General features: G+C 43.7%; 2 protein-coding genes across 2 annotated transcripts in view; one reads left to right on the top strand and one right to left on the bottom strand.

Moving 5' to 3' along the window:
- Positions 1–68: 68 nt before the first annotated feature.
- Positions 69–3,846, bottom strand: LOC116652931 (formin-like protein 14). Its single transcript, XM_032442592.1, has 3 exons — positions 3,830–3,846; positions 2,800–3,724; positions 69–1,753 (listed from the first exon to the last, which is right to left on the bottom strand). Exons 1-2 carry the CDS (start codon positions 3,844–3,846, stop codon positions 2,809–2,811), a joined length of 933 nt encoding a protein of 310 aa, XP_032298483.1. The 3' UTR covers positions 69–1,753; positions 2,800–2,808.
- Positions 2,992–21,671, top strand: part of KLHL14 (kelch like family member 14) — a 56,146-nt gene continuing 37,466 nt past the window's right edge. The window contains exons 1-3 of the mRNA XM_015855482.2: positions 2,992–3,074; positions 3,801–4,773; positions 19,841–19,962. Of these exons, the coding sequence (XP_015710968.1) occupies positions 3,845–4,773; positions 19,841–19,962 (1,051 nt within the window). The 5' untranslated portion in view covers positions 2,992–3,074; positions 3,801–3,844. The remainder of the gene's footprint in view (positions 3,075–3,800; positions 4,774–19,840; positions 19,963–21,671) is intronic.

Below are 21,671 nucleotides of genomic sequence, written 5' to 3'. Positions count from 1 at the left end.
GAGGTGTTCAAGAAACATGTGGATGTGACACTGAGGGACACGGTTAGTGGGCATGGTTGGATTGGGGGATTTTAGAGCTCTTTTCCAACCTCAATGATTCTGTGATTCTGTGATCACTAAAAACACCAGCTATGGTTGGAATAGAGCATTTTGTAATTCACTCATCTGCGTGGGGCCAAATCTGGGCGCTCAACAATGTATAGTTGGAATTAAGGGGAGGAAGAGCAGGAACAAAACAACAAAAATGTTTTTAGCAGAAGCATTAAGATGGCGTCATTCTTTTAGGAAGAATACTATGCCCTAAAACAGAAGCTATCTAATTTCTCTTGGAAATGTCTTACAGAAAGGACTGACACACAAAGGAGGAGGCCGGGAGCTCTCTGGTGAGGCAAAATGGGGAAGTGTGGCAGAACTTCTTTTTTAAGGTCACCAGAAGGTAAATAAAAATGAAACCTGTCATGATGCCTTTCAGTTCCATTCCTTTGCATCCCTGCGCAATCTGACTCCAGCTCTGCCAATGCACTGGCATCCTCAGCCAAGCCAAAGAGGAGGACCATGAGAGCTGGCATTTCAAGTCCCACTCCTGGAGTGTATCTCAGTGACAAAAGCATTAGTATTATCTGGGAAACAGGATAGGTCTTATGGATTTCACATCAAGTGAAACTTCCCCTAAGTGCTCATTCCAGCCTCCCTTCATGTGCAATTCTTTCAAGGGCATACATCCCACCTTTCATTTTTTTCCTCTTTTTTGTTTCTCTTTTTATTTATTTATTTGACAGTTGCAGGTTTGACAACAGAGGAACACACCTATCTATGTGAGGGTGCAATACATCATGAGATAAAGTGTAGAGAACGTGCCCTCTACCAAAATGTCCCTTTGTGGAAAGAAAAAGCCTCCAGGTGCCTACCATGAGAACTCCCTCTGCTTGTTCCAGCAACAAAGGAGCAAAAACCAAAGCCAAAACAAAGCCCCAGCAGCATGGGCTGCGCATGTTTCGGGGTATCAGATCTGGCAGAAAGTTGAAAGGTTACATTCGCGATATAGCAGCTGCTTTCCTGCCATTTGATTCAGGGTTCTGCATTGCAAAGTCTCGAAACTGAAAGACAAATCTGACAATATGCTAATCTTCCAATAAAAAACAACAAAAAAGTGACTTCTGAACCCTTATCTGTTGAAGAGCTGACAGTGAAGTTCAGAGACGGTTGTCTAACCAGACAAAACAATAGAGAAAATATGCCTTCAAACAAGATCATAAATCTTGAACAGTGCAGGGGAACAAATGGAAAGGGAACGTTTTGCCACTAACACCATGTAGGAGCCTCACTTTCTCTCTCTCCCCTCCGCCCCTTCAGCCTCACCCCGGTTGCTAGAAAGGAGAACACACCTCATCAACGCAATAATATAAATACTGGGGGGTGGAGGGGGCAATGTATCGGGTGCTGAAATCAGGCATTATTTCCATCACATCCGGGGTGGAGGGGAGAGCAGAGACATAAACCCTATGCAACCTGAATACAACAGCCTGCCCCCCCAGCAGCACACACACACACACACACAAAAAGTTTGCATATTGCACAGGGCGCTTGAAGATCATAAATCTATGCATGAGAAAGATGTAGTGGAAATTTTTGGGGGGATTAGAGTTTATTTTTGTCATCTCTGTGAGACAGCTACTCATTCATCCAGATCACAGCTAAGAAAAAAGCTGGTCACAGAAATTAGCAGTTTCAGCTCAGCAGCAAAGTCGCCAGCCTGTGAAGGCAGAGAGAAATTGACTAATTAGCAATGCGCACTAAAACTTGACGGTTCTTTATAGAGAGAGAGAAGAGAGAGGGAGAGCGGGAGGGAGGGAGGCAGCGAGAGGGGGGGTGGGGGGGGGGCTCGCTTTTTCCCCTTCTTTCTTCCAAAGATGTTTGAAATCGCAGTCATTTACGCTCGACAATTTTTACAATAGCCTTGAGCCATAATTTTGCGAGTCTCTCCAGCATCCATCCCCCTGTATGGTCTCTCTCCACTGGCCATGCACGACCGTTTCTCTCCCCAACCGTGGATTTCCTATTACTCTCGTTACGACTCACTGAGCCCCAGGCCCAAGGATAATGATGTGTTGTTTCTTGGTAGCATAATTTGTCACACGTACATTTTTTCTTCTTCTTCTCTTGCAGAAAGCTCTGCGCTCTCTCTCTCTCTCTTTCTCTCTCTCCCCTTCTCTCTCTCTCGTACATTTTCTTGCTGTTGCTAATTCATGGTGATCAAATGATGTACGACAAAATAAATTGTAAAGAGTGACTGCTCCGAGTTGGGAACCAGAAGGTTTTTTTTTCTTTCTTTCTTTCTTTCTCTCTTTCTTTTCTCACCCTTTTTTTTTTTCTATTTTTTTTTTTTTTATTATTATTATTATTTTTTCTTGAAGGAGCGAACAAACCTTTAAAAAGGAAGGAATATTGATATTTTTTTTTCTGGGGGGGAGCTTAAGTGAACCTTTACTTTGGCAGCCGGTCGTGGAGCAGGTAAGTTTCTGGCCTTGTGCCTCCCCCGTCTCGGCGCATTCTCTCCCGTCTCCCGATGTGTTTGTTGCCGGTGTGTGTGTGTGTGTGTGTGCTGGAAGTGTGCGCGGGGGGGGGCAGTTGTGTAACAAACGCGTTGGCAGAATAAACTCCGGTTGCAAGAAATGGGCAAAACGAGGAAGAAAGAAGGGGAGGGAGAAAGAGGAGGAGTGTGTGTGTGTGTGTGTGTCTATGTGTGTGTATGTATGTGCATGTATGTCTGTGTGTGTGCGCTGGGGAGGGGGGACTGACCGGGTCCGCTTAAAGGGAGAGGCTGCGGGAGCTTTCCGGAGCCGGCGGCGGGGCTGCGCGGTGCCGGCCAGGGGCAGAGCCGGGGGGAGCCCCGGCTGCGCCGATCGATGGGGTTGGGAGGGGGCGGCGGGCACGGGCAGCCCGGCGCTGTTGGGGAGCAAACGAGCGCGCTGCAATGGCAGGAGCGGGGTTCGGCGGGATCCCGCTGAGGAGGAGGAGGAAGAGGAAGAGCGGGATGCGGCCGGCGCGGGTCGGTGGCTGCGCAGTCCCCGCAGGTGCGGTCACGGCTCGGGGCTGCGGGGAGCGGGGCCGCCGGGCAGGGTCCCCCCGTGCTTCCGCCAACTTGAACTTCCCGTAGTTACCGGAGTTAGGGCGGCTGGCCGGCGGGCAGGACGGGCGGGAGGCCTCTCGCCGGGCCCGGGGCTGCCGTCTTCTCCTCCTCCTCCTCCTCTTTGCACGGGGCGCGCAGCACCGCAGCTCCCGGCCGGGGCGGAGCGGGGGCTCGGCGGGGATGGAGCGGCTCCGGGCGCTGCGGAGTTGCCGGGGCGGGAGAGGGGGGGGGGTCGAGGCTGCCCGCCTTCCCGGCGGAGTTCCGGCCACTTGGTAGTTACTCCGGGCACAGCGCGGAGTCGAGGGAAGGTCTAATGCTGTGTGTGTGCTGCGTTTGGGCTTGTGCTGGTGGTGGTGGTGGGGGGGTTGTTGCCTTTTTTTCTTTTTTTTCTTTTTTTTTTTTCTTTTTGGCGGAGGAGGGGGGCTGTTCAGCTTTGAAAACGTTACGCTTCCTCGCTCCTCCCCTGGAGAGCAGCCCGGCGTGGAGGGGAGGAGGGAGGAGAAAGGGGTGCTGTGTGCGTGTGTATGGAGCACCGGGGCAGCCCCAAGCCCGACACCCCCCCCCAGCCCTCCCAAGTTGCTGCGTCCCGCAGGCCTCTAAAGCTGTTTGTCGTTGTGTTCCCCCCGCCCCGACCCCTTCCCCACCCTTCTCCTCCCCACCCTCTGCCCAGGTCGGAGGAGGGTTTAAAGGCAGGTGCGCCCGAGGCCGCTCGCCATGTCCAGATCCGGGGACAGGACCTCCACCTTCGACCCCAGCCACAGCGACAACCTGCTGCACGGCCTCAACCTGCTGTGGAGGAAGCAGCTCTTCTGCGACGTCACCCTGACGGCCCAGGGCCAGCAGTTCCATTGCCACAAGGCTGTGCTGGCCTCCTGCTCCCAGTACTTCCGATCCCTCTTCTCCAGCGGCGGCGGCCACCCCCACGCCCTGGGGTTGGGGCCCGGCGCACAGGACGGGCTCGGGGGGCCCCCCCCGAAGGAGCCGCCGCCGCCGCCGCAGGAGGAGCCGGGCACGCCGTCCTCCTCCCCCGAGGACAAGCTGCTGGCCAGCCCGAGGGCCATCAACAACCTGGTGCTGCAGGGCTGCTCGTCCATCGGGCTGCGCCTGGTGCTGGAGTACCTCTACACGGCCAACGTCACCCTGTCGCTGGACACGGTGGAGGAGGTGCTGTCGGTCAGTAAGATCCTGCACATCCCGCAGGTGACCAAGCTGTGCGTGCAGTTCCTCAACGACCAGATCTCGGTGCAGAACTACAAGCAGGTGTGCAAGATCGCCGCGCTGCACGGCCTGGAGGAGACCAAAAAGCTGGCCAACAAGTATCTGGTGGAAGACGTGCTGCTGCTCAACTTCGAGGAGATGCGAGCCCTGCTCGACTCGCTGCCTCCCCCCGTCGAGTCGGAGCTGGCCCTCTTCCAGATGTCCGTGCTCTGGCTGGAGCACGACCGGGAGACCCGCATGCAATATGCCCCGGACCTGATGAAGCGCCTCCGCTTCGCCCTCATCCCGGCTCCGGAGCTGGTGGAAAGGGTGCAGTCGGTGGATTTCATGCGCACCGACCCTGTCTGCCAAAAGCTGCTGCTGGACGCCATGAACTACCACCTGATGCCCTTCAGGCAGCACTGCCGGCAGAGCCTGGCCAGCAGGTGAGGGGGCCGGGCCCGGGGGTCATTAATTCTATGATTAAGTGTTGTCACCTTGATACTGGGGATGCTCAGGTGATGTCCACACTGCGTCTGCAAACTCCTGACTTCACCCCCTCTGTAGTTGTGACATGTCGGTTATTTTCTTTGAATAATGCAATGAATCACGATGCCAAAGGTTGACAATGTGAGGTCGGTTTTGGGAACTGGAAGCACAGCACAGAGTTTAATGAAGAGTAAATAAGCCCAAAAAGAAGGGCTGTTTTGTTTTTCCTTTGGCAGTGTGTTCAGACCTGATCTCATTCAGAACCAGGAAGATGGTAATGCCATCCTCCAGGTACGGTGACACAGTAGTGCAGGAATCGGAGCCCACTCTGATTGTGTTATGCAGCCTTTTAGCTAAGAGGCGGATGTTGTTAATGACTTAACAGTAGCAAGAAGAGATAATACGTTGCTAAATACTTCAGAAAAAGTGCAGGGGCTTCTTCTTTTTATCTATGAGTGAGAGGTACCCTAATGATTTAAGTTCAGGAACGCTCTGCCTTCTTTTATTACCCAGCTAGCTGCTCTGTTAGTGTTTTGTCGTGCTCATCACCTTGCTGTCTGATTAATCTCACTCCTAAACCCCTACAAGAAAAAGCAAACACCAGCGTTTCACAGGGCAGAGTGTGTCTGAGAGGCTGCTGTTCCAGCTGCTGTGTCCCTTCTGCATTTCAATATTCAGAGCCGCTGACTTTCAGAATGCAAACCCAGCACGGAGTGGTGAGTTAGCCGCTGTGCGCCGCCTGGGGCATGCTGGGGCTCGTGTCCTGGTGGATTGCTGCGATACCAGCTGCTTGGTTCAGTGGAGATACCTTCCAGCTTCACTGGTCCATGTCATTTGAAGGATATGTAGTGGTGTTCTGACCACTGAATGCTTACAAGTGTCATGGATGCTGCAAGCATCAGATACTCCTGGTGCTGGAGGCTGGCTTGTCACGTAAGCAGGAGCATGCACTGAAAGATCCTACTTTAGACCTAGATTAGATTCAGAGTTGCGCTCACTTAATGGTTTATGGGGGGTCTAAACAACACCATTATTTCTGTAAGAGGTCTGCCTAGATGTGCAAGTGGTAGAATTTAAGAGCCCCTTAACTGTAATGGGGTAACACACTGTCACCTCCCCAACTTTAAACACATCCTAAAGGAAGTGCTGTTAGTGGCTTCTGTTGATTGAGTTCTTTGGCATTGTTGAAACTGGAGTGAAAACATCAAGATTTCTGTTCTTTGTAGACAGACATCAGAACTTAGAATGTTGGATGCTGAAATACTCTGTGTGATAAGGAATACAACAGGTACATTTCAATTTGGGCCTTGGGTGATTGTCTTGGAAATTTATAAAGGTCATGAAGGCCTGTTATTTGAATCTTACTCATGCTTAGATTGCATCAGAATGCCTAGATGTAGAAGTGCCTTCTCAAACATGAATGAGGAAACAAAAAATGTTCTCGGGACTATAGAAATATCCAAACTTGTGTTTTGTTTTACCCATAGCATCTCCAAAGCTGCAATTCTGACAGGTACAGCAAAATTTTTCTTTCAAGGAAGAAGATCCTCTAAAAGCCTCTCAAGTTACTAATTTGCAGGAGGAGATCTTAAAAGTAACTGAGCAGTTAAGTATATGTGCAAATAGATAAAGTCCTTCTCTGTGTAATAATTTTTAGCCTAGATTACCTTTTCTGTGAGCAATAGTGACCTTGGCAATTTAGAACTTAAAGTTTAATGAAAGGTCGTTCACAAAAGGCTCACATGTCTTTAGGAAGAGATTAATTGTTCCTCTTGTGCAGGATAATATATACTGTGTGATATACCACGTGCTGGTGAGAAGCGCAGCAGCGCAGAGCCGCAGTCACCTGCTTACAGCCCTTGGAAAGAATTAGGAAAATCCTGGAATAATCACACTCAGAATCATGGTTTGCCATCAACTTTTCTGCCTTTTTAGAAACAGTATTTTTTTTTGTAATGTGCTGTGTTGCAAAAAGTGCACGTACATATACACACGCTACCATTTTGGAATTGAGACTACTTATGTTTCTTAAGCAGAGTAAGTGTAATGGAGTGCACACAAGGTCTTGCTGCTGTCAAGCGGTTTTGGATCATGATCCAGCGTGTGTGCTCTGAGCAGAGCTGCTGGTAGATGTGGTGTTACTGGTGCAGATCCTGCAGTGCTGGTGGTACCTAGGCTGGGAGGTCCTGGTTTGTCTTCTGTGCCACATGGGCAGGGTTCTGCCATAAACAGGAAATGGTATTTACCCACAGGGAGAGCACTTCCATTTTTTTTCCTAAGAATCCTGATTGAAGTTTAGTGCTGGAATGCCCCCATGCATTCTTGTAACATTGTTTTTCAAAGCACAGCAGCTAAATGACTGCTGACTAAAAAGTTGAGAAATAACATTCCCAACTTCTGAACACTCTCGAGTTTAGGCCATTGTCACAGGAGGTGGATATTTCAGTTCACATCTAATCAAGCACCTCACTCTGCACAAGTTCTACTTGCTTGTCTGGCTTCTATGCCTTTAACCTAACATAGACCTCAGTGGATGAGCTGCTACCACAGCTTCCCAAGACACAGTCAGCTTTGACATCACTTGAAGACATTCCATGCAGATTAGATTGGGCCTGTTAGGATGACCCCGAACATTAGGCCTAATCAATTTTGGTTGTGCCTGAAAAGCACCGTATCTTTGCTGTGTTTTGTTTGCCAGAGGTCTGAGAAGAAAATATGTTTAGGTGGAAGCATGTTCATCTTCTTGTTATTTATTTGACTCTCGGGACTTCACTGGGGTATTTACCACAGATTAAAATGTCTGTGGTTTATTGTGTAATGCAACGTATTTTATATAAAATCTGGTATATGTTTTCAATTATTAAAAGGTTCACGGTTAGAGTACTACTGTGTTGCTGAAAAGAATTTCACTTTTGAAGATGAGTGAGTGAAAATTACTGCTTCAGTATTTACTTGCAACAGTGCAAATGGTCAAAAACATCTCTCTGCTGTCAAGTGCCAAGTTTTTACCTTTGATTTCGTTTGTGCTAATGCATAACATAGCTGCAGACAGACGATGGAGAAATGAAGAATACTTAGATGACAAGGCTTATCATGAAATCTTTCACATAAATATTGTTGCTTTCTTATAGAACATTGTGATAATGCAGTGGTTTTGCTCGCCTTTAACTATTTACAATGATTTCTGTTTCAGACGTGATAAGGTACAGAGGGTGGGGAGAGGCAGCACAGTACGGCCTGGGAGTTGTTTATCAGTCACAGAACACACACAAGCCTTGTTGAAATCAATAGGAATTTGGGCTGGTCAGCTCCTTTCCGGATTTGCAGGCAGAGCAGCAGTGAGAGGTCTGTGTGGCTGTATCAGGTAACTGGAGGCAGAGAAGACTGAGGAAAGTAGAGCTGAGAGAGAGAGAAAATGCAGGAAAAGAAAGGAATGAAGATACCCTGAGGGAGAAATGGGACCTAAGCCATGGAAGCAAGAAAGTGCACGTGAGAGAGGGAAAAGGGGAGAGAAGTACAGTTTTGAAGGGAGAAGAGAGAAAGAATACCAAATAGGAAAACAGGCAAATGGGGGTGTGGGGGGTGGGGGTGGGGGGGTGTGAAGGCAAATAAAGAGAAGAGAGTGATTGAAACAACATGGAAAAAAAAAAAACTAGTTCTTGACAGAAACAGCATCTGTTGTCAATAACAGCTGAGCATTTCAGTTTCAGGAAAACCTGTTTTAGATGTGCGGGAGGGGGGAAAAAAGGATGAGGATAAACCAACTGACCTGAGATGGGGAAAAGTCCTAGGCAGGAAATACGGTATTAGAGAGTGAAATTAAAAGGAGAAAAATAAAAAGATGAAGAGATAAGAAGGCTAAGCTTGACTATACTGTCTGTTTTCTGGGTTCAGTGAAGTTCCAGAATGCACAGACCCAGCTGTTTTCCTATACTTTTGTTCCCTGAGTTACTAGACCTTCGAGAGATTAGAAGTGCAAATTCTCGTCCAACTGAAGCTGATAATAGGGTTTTTTCTTTCTTTAGTTTCAGCAGAGAGAGGGTGTGATGCAGACTGTTCTGTATTTTGTAGTATTAGTGAAAATGTCAGGAAATTAAAGTGGCGGGGGATTAAGACAGGATGACCAGTTTTCACTCAGTAGGAAGGTGGTTACTATTGATGAAGGGGGGGAAAGTGAAGAGCAGCATGAGATGCAGGCATTTATGTGGAAGACGTACGTATCCAGTCTGTATTACATTCTGCAGAAGAGATTAAAAATATGAAGAAACTGATTGTCTCTTGGCAATTAAATAATTTCTTTCTTGAATGCACTATTTGTCTACGTACGCATTCCTTTTTACTTCAGTTCAACTTCTTTTCCTTCTAAGATTTTTATAGGGTCTCACTGGAGGTGTGCAGTGATTGTTTAAAAAAGAAAAGTGCTATTTATTTTTCCCACTGAAATACATTGTCATGTGTGCTGGTAACTGGCCACCACTTGACTCTGCCTTTGTGATTCTAACACCAGTATTTAAATTTTTAACTAACATTTGTACTCGTTTATTGCGAATGCGAAATATTTCAGACTCCAAATTAGCATCTGGATTTAAAAAATCCATCTTATAATGGACTTGAATTATTAAGGTTTGTACTACAGTGCAAACAGAGTGAACGTGAGGCTCAGGTTTATTTCGTTGGGCTTTGGATCGAATCTTATGTGCCTGAATTAATATCAGTAAATTGTTCCTGTGCCAGGACTCTCTCAGCTGAGCTGCAGAACAGAGACTGACACATTAGATAGAGGCTGCAGGGAAGCGAACCACAGAACTGTAGTCAGTTTAATCCTAGTTAGTCTCACCTACTTGCCTTACTTGCCTTATGTGCATTCATTTGCCTTTGTAGGCAGGCTGGTGCTGAAGTGTAAGCAGAGATATGGTTGAATATCCAAGAGGAGGGAGAACTGGAGCCCAGGTATGGTCAGAGGCAGCACTGTTGTTATAAAACCACTGCTGTGAGTCAGGACCATCCCTTGGAGCCTTCTTAAAGTTGTGTATGCCCTGACCATAAAATCCCCAGTGTCTTTGGGAGCACTGGGGAGAGCCAGTTTCTTGGCCCAGCTACAGTTATTTTTAGGAAAAAAAACCACATTACTAGTAGAATATTTAATAGTGTCTGTTGTGAGCAGTCCTCCTTCTGAAAACTGTACAAGGGGGTGCCAAGTGCCATGTGCACCAGTGCTCTGGTCAGAGGTACCTAGCTGAGCAATTGTTGGGATCTGCCAGCCCCTCCTGATTTATATCCTCTGGGGGCACTCAGTCTCAGCATCTTCTGCTCCTCGTTGCCCTCACACCACTATCAGGCAGGACTCCCTCCAGATCCATCGGCCTCCTCCTGAGCTGTGCCCTCTGCTTTTGTTTCTTGAAGGGAGTGGACATGCAGGCATGGGCTGCATGTGTTACAGTTTTTCCAGTAGCATACTGAAGATGAGAGTGGTAGAAAATAGAAAGCCTGATGAGGTGTTGTTTGTACCCTTCTTGTTGTCTTTGTAGGTAGAAGCATGCAGCTGTATCTGCCTGTCTAAACTTTTTATCCAAGAGGGGAAATATTTCACTGGAAAAGCCAAGGGAATTTTTCCTAGCCCTTTTGTTTCAGAGGGAAAATGATGTTCATTTAAAGAAAGAGTAAAAGAAAACAGCCTTATTAAGCCACTCAGACTGAGGAAAAAGTGCCAGTGAAGATGGAAACTTCTTGTATTTAACAAAAGGTGCCCCTTTCCATCATCTGTGGCAATCTGTGCAGCTCATTCCGAATCCTGTGGGTCCCTGAAGGAATGGAGTTGTCCCTCATGAGATCCTGCACTGATGTTAACCAAGCTTTGCCAACACAGACCAGGGCGGTTGTGTAAGGGGGAACATGAGCCACAAATGGTGCAGGGACTCGTAAGTAAGGACATTGTCTAGCAAACAATGTCCATTTAGTATGAGTTAGGTGTACTAACTTGCTAATTGAGTGCTGTAGGATCAAGGTGAACAGCACACGCCTGTCTCTCAGCTGTCTGCATACCATCTCTTTTCCTGACACACATCCTCCTCATATGGAGAGAGGAGATGGAGAGGGGAAGGTCATGCAGACACTGTCTGCATTTAGTCCTTGGAGGCATAGTTTCTCCTTAGTGGAAGAATATGGAGGTTCTGAGTTTGTGACTACTGACCAATAAATGTCACAGAGCAGGAATGGTGTGATTATTTCAGTTTATACTCAAAGAGAAATACTTAAAATCATTTGAGTTTGCACTCAAAGAGAATGTACAGTGAGTCTTGGGGGTGAGGGGAGCAAGCAGCACAAAATTGAGAGGAAGTGTTTTTGCAAAAAAAAAACCAAACCAACAAACTTTGAGTTCTGATAAACAGATGATGGGACAGAGTCCTCATAATCTGTAAAGACACCATTTTATCTTTTCAAATTACTCATTTAAAATAACCAATTATTATTCTTTAGCAAAGTATGGCCTGAAAAGATCAAACATCTGAGTTAACTGGAATCCTGATTAAAAAATTTGAGGCTGGCCTCCACTGTTCTGTAAACATCTCTTTCTGTTGTTGGTTTTGTTGCTGTCCTGCCTGGTATTACAGATTTATCAAACTACTTATCAACTTATCTAGTTACTAAAGAAATTAGCCTGTATGGGAAGAGAAAATCTGTTATTAGATACTTTCTGGCATTGCTTTTCAATTTTGTTGGCTTCCTGAAATTTTCTTTAAGGACTGTCATGCCTGGTACCATTAATAGTCGACTGTTCTTGCCGATTTCTTGGAAGGCAGACAATGAACTTTGAGCAAATGTTATCAGCTGCCAAGTTCAGTGGAAACAGACGGTTTGCACAGAAGCTGGAAGCAAACAGAGGTTGATGCTGCAGTAGATTCCTCTGATCTTTCCCTGACTGCTGCCTCCTTTCATAAAAATAAAGTGGAAAAGGTAACCAGTCATGGCTTATGTGAGGCAGCAGCAGGTTCTATTTCTCAGCAGCTTCTAACGAAAAGGAAGCTCAGCTGGAGAGAATACAGCCTCTGGTGCAGAGACCTCCTGTAGCCATAGATGTCTGATATAGAATCAAAAAAGAAAGACTTCTGACTTTTCACAGTGTGTGTGTCAGGAAGAGGAGCTGATTGAAATTTTCTAAGAGAAAAAGGCAGACTTGACCACCCTGAAGCATTCTATAAACATTTCATTTTACTGCTTCTATCTAAAACAAAGAAAAGAAGAGATGAGGAAAACAAATTTCAGCAGCATTTAGATTTGACATTTTCTTTCTTTTTCTATCTTTTTTTTTTTTCCTTTTTTTTTTTTTTTTTTTAAGTATTCAGGACCAAGGGAGTGTACAATTCTTTAGTGTTGCCAGCAATATGGTAAAATTGTTGTTTGCAGAGTTTTGCTCGTAGAGTTTATGACAGGAGATATTTTGACTGTGAGTATAAGATTTGCTATTAACATTGCCATGATTCAGATAGATCCCTTACAATGCTCCAGGTATTCACTGAGTGCCTAGTAGAGTTATCTTCAGCATTCGGAATCACACAGAATCACAGCATCACACAGCATCACAGAATCACACAGAATCACAGAATTACCCGGGTTGGAAGGGACCTCAAGGATCATGTAGTTCCAACCCCCCTGCTTAGCAGGGCCACCAAACATACGCCTTTACTAGATCACAGTAAATGTAAAGTTGTGTTCAGATGATTTGTTTGTATGGGTATCAGTGTTATAGGAAGTGCACAAGGCAATTAGACCTGCAGTTTTGTAACAAGCTTCCACAGAAAGATACTTGGTTTCAACAGAACTGGTGCACCAAGGATGATGCCTTTGATGAAGGAAATGTTCAGGGAGATAAGCTCATCACACAGACAGCACATTTATTATTATTAAAGCCTGTTTCAAGCTATAAGGTACAGTGGTGTTGTGTAGGGGTACAGCAACCCTAACAAAACTCCACAGAGAAAAGCTGCTGAGAAACTTTCTGAGGAAGTGGTACCAGTCTCTTCTCAACACAAAGAGCAGACTGGATTACAGGGAGACAAAGATGAGAGCACATTCCTGTGTGTTCCTCCCAAACAAAAGCTGATGATAGGTGCTACTCTTCCAGGATAGTGGTCCACTCCTAAGACATCCACTCAGAGGGTTTTGTCCCCAGAGGAAAAGACAGTCATTTTAAATATCCTTCAGCTGAAAATATTCCATAGCTCTTTGAGGTTTACTTATTCTGATTGAGTAGCAGCAATGGGATTGGGTTCATAAAGAAAAGATTGGGTATTCAGAGCTCCAAACATATTTTAAGTTATGGAAAAGAAACTTATTTAGCAACTGTAGGTATAAAGGCATTCAAAGAAGATCCCAGCTTTTCAGGTCAATGTACAGTAGTTAAGTGTGGCCTGTCAGACAAAACATTCACCTACTTGTGGGCATTTGCTTTTTAGATGGAGACAGAAATGGAAAATTGCTGTTGAAGCAATCAGTGAGTCTCCTTTCTAGTGCCGTTATTTTTTCAATAAAATACATTGAGTAGATTCAGAGAGAAAAAAAATGACGGATCTCTCAGTGTCTGCAGCAAATCATCCCAACCATGTAACTGTGCTCCTAAAATTCAGCCTGTCACTGGTCAGCAGGACTGTGCCCTGACTTTACGGCATGGAAAAAAAGCGAGGGAACAGCTGTATTTTGGGCATCACTCAAGATATTTAGTGAATGTCACTGTGATATCTGCTGTAATGAAAATGGGTACTGTGGGGTTTTTTGTTATGTAGGCTTATAAAATGAGCAAGGAGATGAAGAGGAGAGTCTTTGTGACAATAGTGGATGGTCAGACTGATTTTTAGGTTTAGAATTTCACTAGGAAGTTTTTCCATGGGTGGGCCTCCAGCAATACATGTAAACAGAAGAGCAAGAAAAGTCAATTCATAAAGAAGCAGCAATACGTGTGAACAGAAGGGCAAGAAAAATCAATTCATAAAGAAACATATTTTCAGTGTGCTTGTGAACATCTTTGGAAACTAAGAACTAAACTATTTCTTGATCACAATTTGCAAAGAGACTGAGTGAAGCCTCAGTGTGCTTCAGATTCTGAGGAATTCTTTCAGGCTTGTACATTGTCCCCAAGATGGATATTCCTGGCAGTTTAGAGTTGTGGCAGAGCTGCTGCTTGTGGGATGTGATATGTTGATCAGGAGAGTTTAGGTCCTTCCCCTGGCAGTACTTGTGGGGTTGGGAAGAGATTCTGAATACCTGTCACCTACAGGTTGCAATCCTCATTAATTTATTGATGTGAGACCAAGGCCTCAGGACATTTTTCTGCCCAAAGTAAATCTTGCATTTGTATATTACGTGGCTTTCATCAAGTTCATAGTTAAATTCCTGGTTAATGATATTTTCCCACTATTAAACATGTGTTACTAATCATGACTATCTTTGCAGTCAGCTGTAGAAGTCGAACTGTATCAAAATAAGCAGTTTTTGTAAGATGTTGTTGCACTGAAATGCCTATCCAGAATTGGGAAAGGGACTTGCTAAAGATCTCACAATATGTTCTGTGATGGTAAAACAGATTCTTCAACCATGGGAGGATGCATGTCTGCATCATCAGTTCACATTTGCAGTCAGTGACTGGATTCTCCCTTATATTTCTGTGGGATGCAAAACTACTTCTGAAGCCTCTTTGGAAGAAAAATATTGCAGAACACCATCCTGGTTTCTGAAGGTTTAATTAAGTCTTTAGTGTTAACAGAAGGAAAGTCTGTATCTGAATTGCTAACTGATGCAGAATATTTATCTGTGTATGCTTTTTCTGGGATTCTTGCTACTTGTTTCTTTGGTGGTATCACAGTGTATCAGCCTCTATTTTCTCTAATCTGTGGATGTACCTAAAATTTACCATCCATTCATGTGCTCTTACTAAATGTGAGCTGGTCTTTTGCTTATAATGTTTGAACCTCAGTTCAGTGAGAAAATGTCTGAGGTTTAGTTTGGCTCTGCTGTTTGTCAGGTCAGAACACAAGCATGAGTGAGGCATCCCACATGTGCCACAAGTTTCCTGTTCTGAAGAGCCACCTGACTCATTCCATACTCAAGCTGGAGTGACAGTGACTAAAAGAGAATGAATGGTCCAGGCTTTTGGTGTTATTGTAGCCTTGAGTTAATTGGAAAGTGGAGTTGGAACAGCCTTTTGTTTTGTTTTTCATGGATTGGCATTGTCACCTTTATGTCCAAGATGCAATTTTCTTTCTGATGTAACACTACTCAGAAATCCTGAAGAAACACAGGATTGTCATAGAATCACAGAATTACTCAGGTTGGAAAAGACCTCAGAGATCATCAAGTCCAACCGCCTAACATTCTTTGTTTCATTCTCTTGCATTCTGTTCTCTTTGCATTCATCAATGCAGAGAGTGAAGCTTTACTGCATTGTTTAAAAACTGAAGGAATCTGGAGCAAGCCTGTTGATGGACCTTGCTGGTTTTTGTAGAATGAACTTCTATTAAGTGTTGAGATGGGGAAAATAGAGCAGTGGAAGATCGATGAATAAGCTAATAAAAAAAAAAAAACAAACAATGTACAAGAAGAATATTTCCCATTAATGTGTTTTCTGTTAACATGAGGCTATCACAGTTGCAAAGGAGCTTTTGGTGGTTGTGGCTATAAGGGTTACTGAGATCTGTCACTGTCTTTTCTACTGATTCTTCATAGGATGCTATGTCCTTCTGGATTCATTGTTTTGCCCACTGTATTCTCAGTTAGTTTAGACTGTAGAATAAGCACCCTGGATTTTAGAGCTGATGCACATCTCCTGTAGCCTTGGAGGTCAGTAGCATTTAGGTATATGATAGGTATTCAGCAGTTCTGACAGCAAAACCATTTATAGCATCTCAAATTAAGAGCTCTCAGGTTCTCAGGTTTGTGTGCTTGAATGAAACAACACAAGTTGACTTTAAAGTGTGCTTTGTTTTACAGTCTTGTAAATATACAAAATAAGTTTCAGACCACACAGGGTACCCAAAACCTTAGTTAAAGTAAATTGTTTTAAAATCATTGCAGAACAGAAACTGTGAAATATTCGCAGAATAATAACAGCACATGATTTTACATCAATGAGAAATAGAGTTCTGCATTGTGAATATACAAAGTGCTTTTGGGATAAGATAATGACAATTTTATCTCAGCTTTTTGTGTGACATTGGCTTCTGGTTCATGGTAAACATTATTTAGCTTTCATGACCAAGACCTGCTACTGTTAATTGAACACAGGATGCTCATAATAGCCTTGCTAGGGACACTGTGAACCACAGGATGTGACTGAGAAGTATATTACACTGTAAAATAAAAACTGTATTTCAGATAGAATACCGGGTGTTACTCATGATATTACTGAGTTATCCAAGTAGCAAATATGTAATAATGCAAGATGAGGAAAATCTTTGTCTTACATATATTTTTTAAATTCTTCATTCATCTTAGTGTTTCACTGAATGGCACTATTAATACTTGGAAAAGGCTCCTGCACATATGCAGTGACCATTGCTAGATATTTCATATTTTAGTATATGTGGTGAGATGTACAAGAAAGTTTTAACAAAGCTGCTCAGTGTGCAGTCAAATACAGATCTAATGTAATATAATAGAGCTGAGAACATTGTTTTTCAAACTCTAAATATTGGGATTCACACCAAAACTTAAAGAGCAGAATTGGTTTCAAGTAAACAGAACTGGCTCTGAGAAAGCAGATCTCTTTAAAAACATATGTATCTTCAGTCACTCTATTATTTTTACTCTAGAAAGGCTCTCAAGACAAATTAGTAAGATATTCTATGTTTTTGAGTGAGATAACTCATCTCTTGGTAGTCAGGTGAGAATTCCCTTTGCTTTGGATAGAGACTATGCTGTTTATTAAATACATATTAAACTTTAATGAAAGGTTTCTGTTCATGCTGCTTCCCATGTTAAGTATGTAAGAAAATTAAATGTTTTTAGAAATTCCCACGTAGCAGTGCCACTTCTTCTCAGGATATAGCAAATTCTTAGATTGTTTAGCTGGAAAAGTAATGTTAAGGATAGTTGCAGCTGCCAAAGTCTGGAAACTCAGAGTTACATCTGACATTTCATTCTTCACCTTAACTATTGAGCCTTGGCCATTCATTGGTTTTTCACAGTGCTTTGGAGTTAGAAGGGAGTTTCACAGATGAAAGATGAAAATCAAAATAAACTCCTTTATCAAGTAAACCTTGCAAGGGCATTCTGAATTTTACAATACACGGGGAGTTGATTGTGATATAACATACAACACAAGGGGGTTGGAATAAACAATTTATTCTCTATTGTTAGGTATGACCATGCATAACTGACTTATGGCTCCAGTTTGCTCCGCCACTTGTTACATGTGTAGTCATCCCTAACTTGTACCAAAAATAGTTTATCGCACTTCAGCGTTGCATAGTTTTTTATCAAATGTTCTCTCATTAAAAACTTTACTGGGAGATTGAACGTTTCAAGACACTGGCAAATGTTTATGAAAGCTTTCCCCAGAGCTTGGTCTCACTGAATTGAGTCTGTGCTGACAGCAATCATGAGATGGCTCCTGATAGACATAGTCTAGTGGGCAGGTAACAGTGATCATCTGACAGTAAATAGCAGGTTTAGTGCCAGGGTCAAAGGCTGGCTGCTCAGTAAGCCTGTAGGCTGTGAGAGCTGTCTGGAGCTGGGAGCACAGTGCAGTTTGGGGCAGCTGTGGTATCACTGCCCATACGGTGCAATGCCTGCCCACACCGGGAGGGTGACTGTCTCCCTACTGGCAATTCAATACCTTCCATGAGCCCTCAGTTGTTTGAAAAACAAATAAGGTCATCTGCTGGAGGATTCCGTGGCCATCCCCGTAATAGATGAATCTACACTCTGTAGTCATCCACTTTATAGCCATTTGAAGGGTTTCATTTGTAAGTATCATCTGAATCAGGTATTTATCTTTGTGTTTCCTTCCTGAATGAAATTCAGGGCAGTGGAGCTGGAGGGTCTGAAGTAAAAGTCTTAGGAGAACCAAGCGGAAGAGGGAACTGGGACTGTTCAGTCTGGAGAAGAGAAGGCTTAGGGGAAATATCTCTACAACTCCCTGAAAGGAGGTTGTGGTGGGGTAGAAGCTGGTCTCTTCTCTCAGGTAGCAGAGGTAAGATGAGGGAGAATAGCCTTATGTTGCACAAGGGGAGGTTCAGGTTGGATATTAGGAACAATTTGTTCTCAGAAAGAGCGGCAAGGCAATGGCACAGGCTGCCCAGGGAGGTGGTGGAGTCATTGTCCCTGAAGGTGCTCAAAAGCCGTGTGGATGTGACACTGAGAGATGTGGTTAGGGTGAATGGTAGAGATGATGGTAGGACTAATTGATCCTAGTGTTCTCAGTGTTTTTTTCCAACTTGAGTGATTTTGTGATTCAATTATTTTGGGTGGCTGTGCACATTTAAAGCACAGCTCAAGTCATTTTGCACAGGCTTCTGAATAGAGGTTGCAGTCTTGGCACCAATCGGAGTTAGGGTGTCCCCACCATTTGTTTTAGGCCATAACTGGAGGGGAGCCACTTGCATGTCTTTGTGGCAGAGCATCCTATCTTGGAGTGCTCTGTAGGGCCTCGAGCACCTACTGGCAAGGTTGTGGTGATGGACTTTGGTCAGCAGCATACCCCACCTTGCTTTGCCAGGAGAGCTTACTATAGACCAATATATTGATAGCTGCAGTGATATTTCTCAGACTGGAAAAACACTGGTGTTCTGTAAGGGTGCTTTTCATCAAACACATGGTCCTCCTTCACATTTGTCCATGTTGGTGCAGATATTCTGGGCTACCTCACCTTCCTCCTTAAAAGGAAGAGTTTAAGCATAGACCTTGTTTCATTGTTATCACTCTCTAGCTTAGTATTACCGATGAAAGTTCAATTGTATGTGAAGTGACTGTTAAGGCACCAAGACTCATCCGGGGGTCTGGGCCTTCCCTCCCCTTTTTGCTTCCAATTGTGCTAAATCCCTTAATGTTGTGAAGAAAGCGTACATTCATCAGGTAGAGTGTTGGAGGCCAGGGTGCAGATAACCGCTTTTACTGCATATGAGACATTGCAGTCCTGTTCTTAAGAACTGCCAGGCAGATTGGGAATCACGGTCACGGTTAATAGCAGCGAATTGCCAGCAGTTGATGGGTGGGTAGTCACTCCTTTCAGTGGTTGCCCCCTGGGGGAGAAGGTAGAAAAACAGAGGGAGGGAATTAGAGTGACTTTGCACAGTTGAGCAGGTTCATGCCGCTGGATCAGTGGCAAGCATTGGCAGGGCTCCACTCTGGGGAGGCTCACAACAACATCACAGTCTCATTTTTACCAATTGGTGTTGCTATAGCCAGTGGTGCACAGGGGGAGAGCAAGGAGAAGGGGGGAGAGCTGGGGGAGAGGGAAAGCAAGAGCCTGGGCTAAATTAAACAAACAAAAGTGCTTGTAAGTAGTGTTTAACCCATAACCGTTAGCCCAGTGCTACTAATTGTGCTAAACTATATATCTGAAGTTCAGTGTGTGATTAAAGAGTTGGCTCACAAACTCTCTGCATAACCTTAATTTTTTCAAGGTTCTTTGAGTGTAGAATGGCTTATAATAATGATTTTGACTAATACGATTTTTGACATGCAACTTTAATGCTTAACCTTAGTACAACTCCAGAGCATTTCATGTGTATTCAGCTGTAAAGAGTGATGATTTAAAGGGATAATATAAGAAAAAGGTCGTTCTAGAATGAACCTCTAACAAATTGCATAAAGGAAGCTTATTATTCCATGAGTAGAGAGATATGCAGCTTTTCTGATCATTTTTCTGCTTGGTTCAAAAAATTGTTGAGACATGATTGGGGAAAGAAACACAAAAAAATGAAATGGAAAACTGCAAGCGGTGAACATTCTTTTGATGGTTATGATTTTGTTGCCACTAAAAATACTTTTCAGTAATTCAGTTGTTCATCCCTCTTCTTGTTTTGGGTGCAGAATTCGTTCCAACAAGAAAATGCTGTTATTGGTTGGAGGATTGCCTCCCGGACCTGACCGGCTACCCAGCAATTTGGTTCAGTATTATGATGATGAGAAGAAGACGTGGAAAATACTGACAAGTAAGTGGTTTATTTTTGTACAGTTGTCTTGATGAATTTAAAAACATGGTTAATCAAATTAGACACTTTATTGATTTGTTTCTCTTCAGAGATTTGTTTATGTATCACAAAGGGTTTCACAATGGAGCAATAAATTGAGATTGCAGAAGATGCTAATTTTATAATAGGATAGGCCTAAATTAACAATGGCTTAAAATCATTCCAGTAAGTTTTTTAAGTAAACTTGTAAGTCTTCCATCCTCTGACATGAATTGATGCATATTTATGTAGATGTGAACAAAATCTGGCTTAGGAAAAAAAATAAGACAGTGTTTAGTCAGCTTTCTCACTCGATTCCCCCGTGAGCCATAGCAGTAGAACACACCTTCAGCTCTCTAATGCATTTTTACTTCCTTCTTCCAGCTTTATTTGTTGTCCGCAGTCATTAAAGAAAGGTTTCCTTTGTACTGTTCTGCATCCACTGCTGACAGAAACACTGGTGGCATATGTGAGCTGCAGTAAACAGTGCATGGTGGCTTCTATCACAGAATTCCTTCCCACCTTCTTTTAAAGGTTGATTGTGTTTTAGAGCATGTATTTTGCCTGGAGCATTGAGGACTTTGGAACTTATTGTTATGTTGGTTGCGATTCCCAGTCTAACTTGGTCATGGAATCAAATCATAGCTTCTTGAGTGCAGCAGGCTGTGTGTGCATTAGTCCCCTTGTGGCTAAACTGGCTGCATTGGTCAATAAAACTAAATTTTAACTGTCAAAATTGCCCAAAGCAGTATAGATAAAATAATAAATGAGCAATTTTGATCCATAAATCAAAGCCATACTTCTAAAACTGGACAACTGGTAAAACCTGGATTTCTTAATGTACACCCTTTTTTGAAATAAAATAATGTTCTACAGAATTCTGTAATGGGATGCATCCATGCTAAACTTATATGCTCAGATTAGGATTAAATGGAATTAAAAAAACTGATATGATGCATTGAAATAATGCCTCTGCAAATTGCCTTATCCTGCGAACAGTTTAGAAGCCATTCTCAAAATGCTGCAGCATAAAGACTTGCCTAGAATTAGATACCTTGGATTAATAATTGAAGCCATTGTTTAAGAATGGAAATTATAAAAGGAAATACAAACTGTATATAGGGCAAGTCTCCGGCATCCATGCTAGTGGAGGATATGCTACACCTCATGTTTTTTAGAAGCATGGAATAGGGTACTTAGCTCTGTACACTACTGTATGGGAAACTGGTAATCACAGCATGAAGCTCTGAATAATCTGCTGAGGCAAGTGTGGGGTCAGCAGTAGGAGCACAAGTGAGGGTAATTCAGCTGCGCTCCCAGAAGGAGTGGAGCTTGACTCCACCTCTCCTAGACTTCATTTAAGGGCTGACCACCCTTAAATGCAAAAGCAGTGTCTCTTTGAGATTGCTCCTTTGTGGAGATTGGATAGCCAGCCTCAGCATTTTCCAGCCAGACTGAAGGCATCCATATTGGTGAGTTTTTCCTATAGATAACCTTTTGGATATCTATCACCATCCTTCTTGTATTATTACCATCTTTTGTATTATTTCACCTTACAACTACTGTAAGAAAATTCTAAAAATGGTCAGTGACAAATCAATGATATTATATAGGACTAACACATTTGGTATTTTTGAATTTGTTGTGTCTAATCCAGTGGCTCACCCTGATACACAAGAGAAATGCAACCC

This window comes from Coturnix japonica, chromosome 2 (assembly GCF_001577835.2).
Source record: "Coturnix japonica isolate 7356 chromosome 2, Coturnix japonica 2.1, whole genome shotgun sequence".
Classification (NCBI taxonomy): domain Eukaryota; kingdom Metazoa; phylum Chordata; class Aves; order Galliformes; family Phasianidae; genus Coturnix; species Coturnix japonica.
Note: the sequence above shows the minus strand (reverse complement) of the source record. Positions and strands in the feature narration are given on the sequence as shown.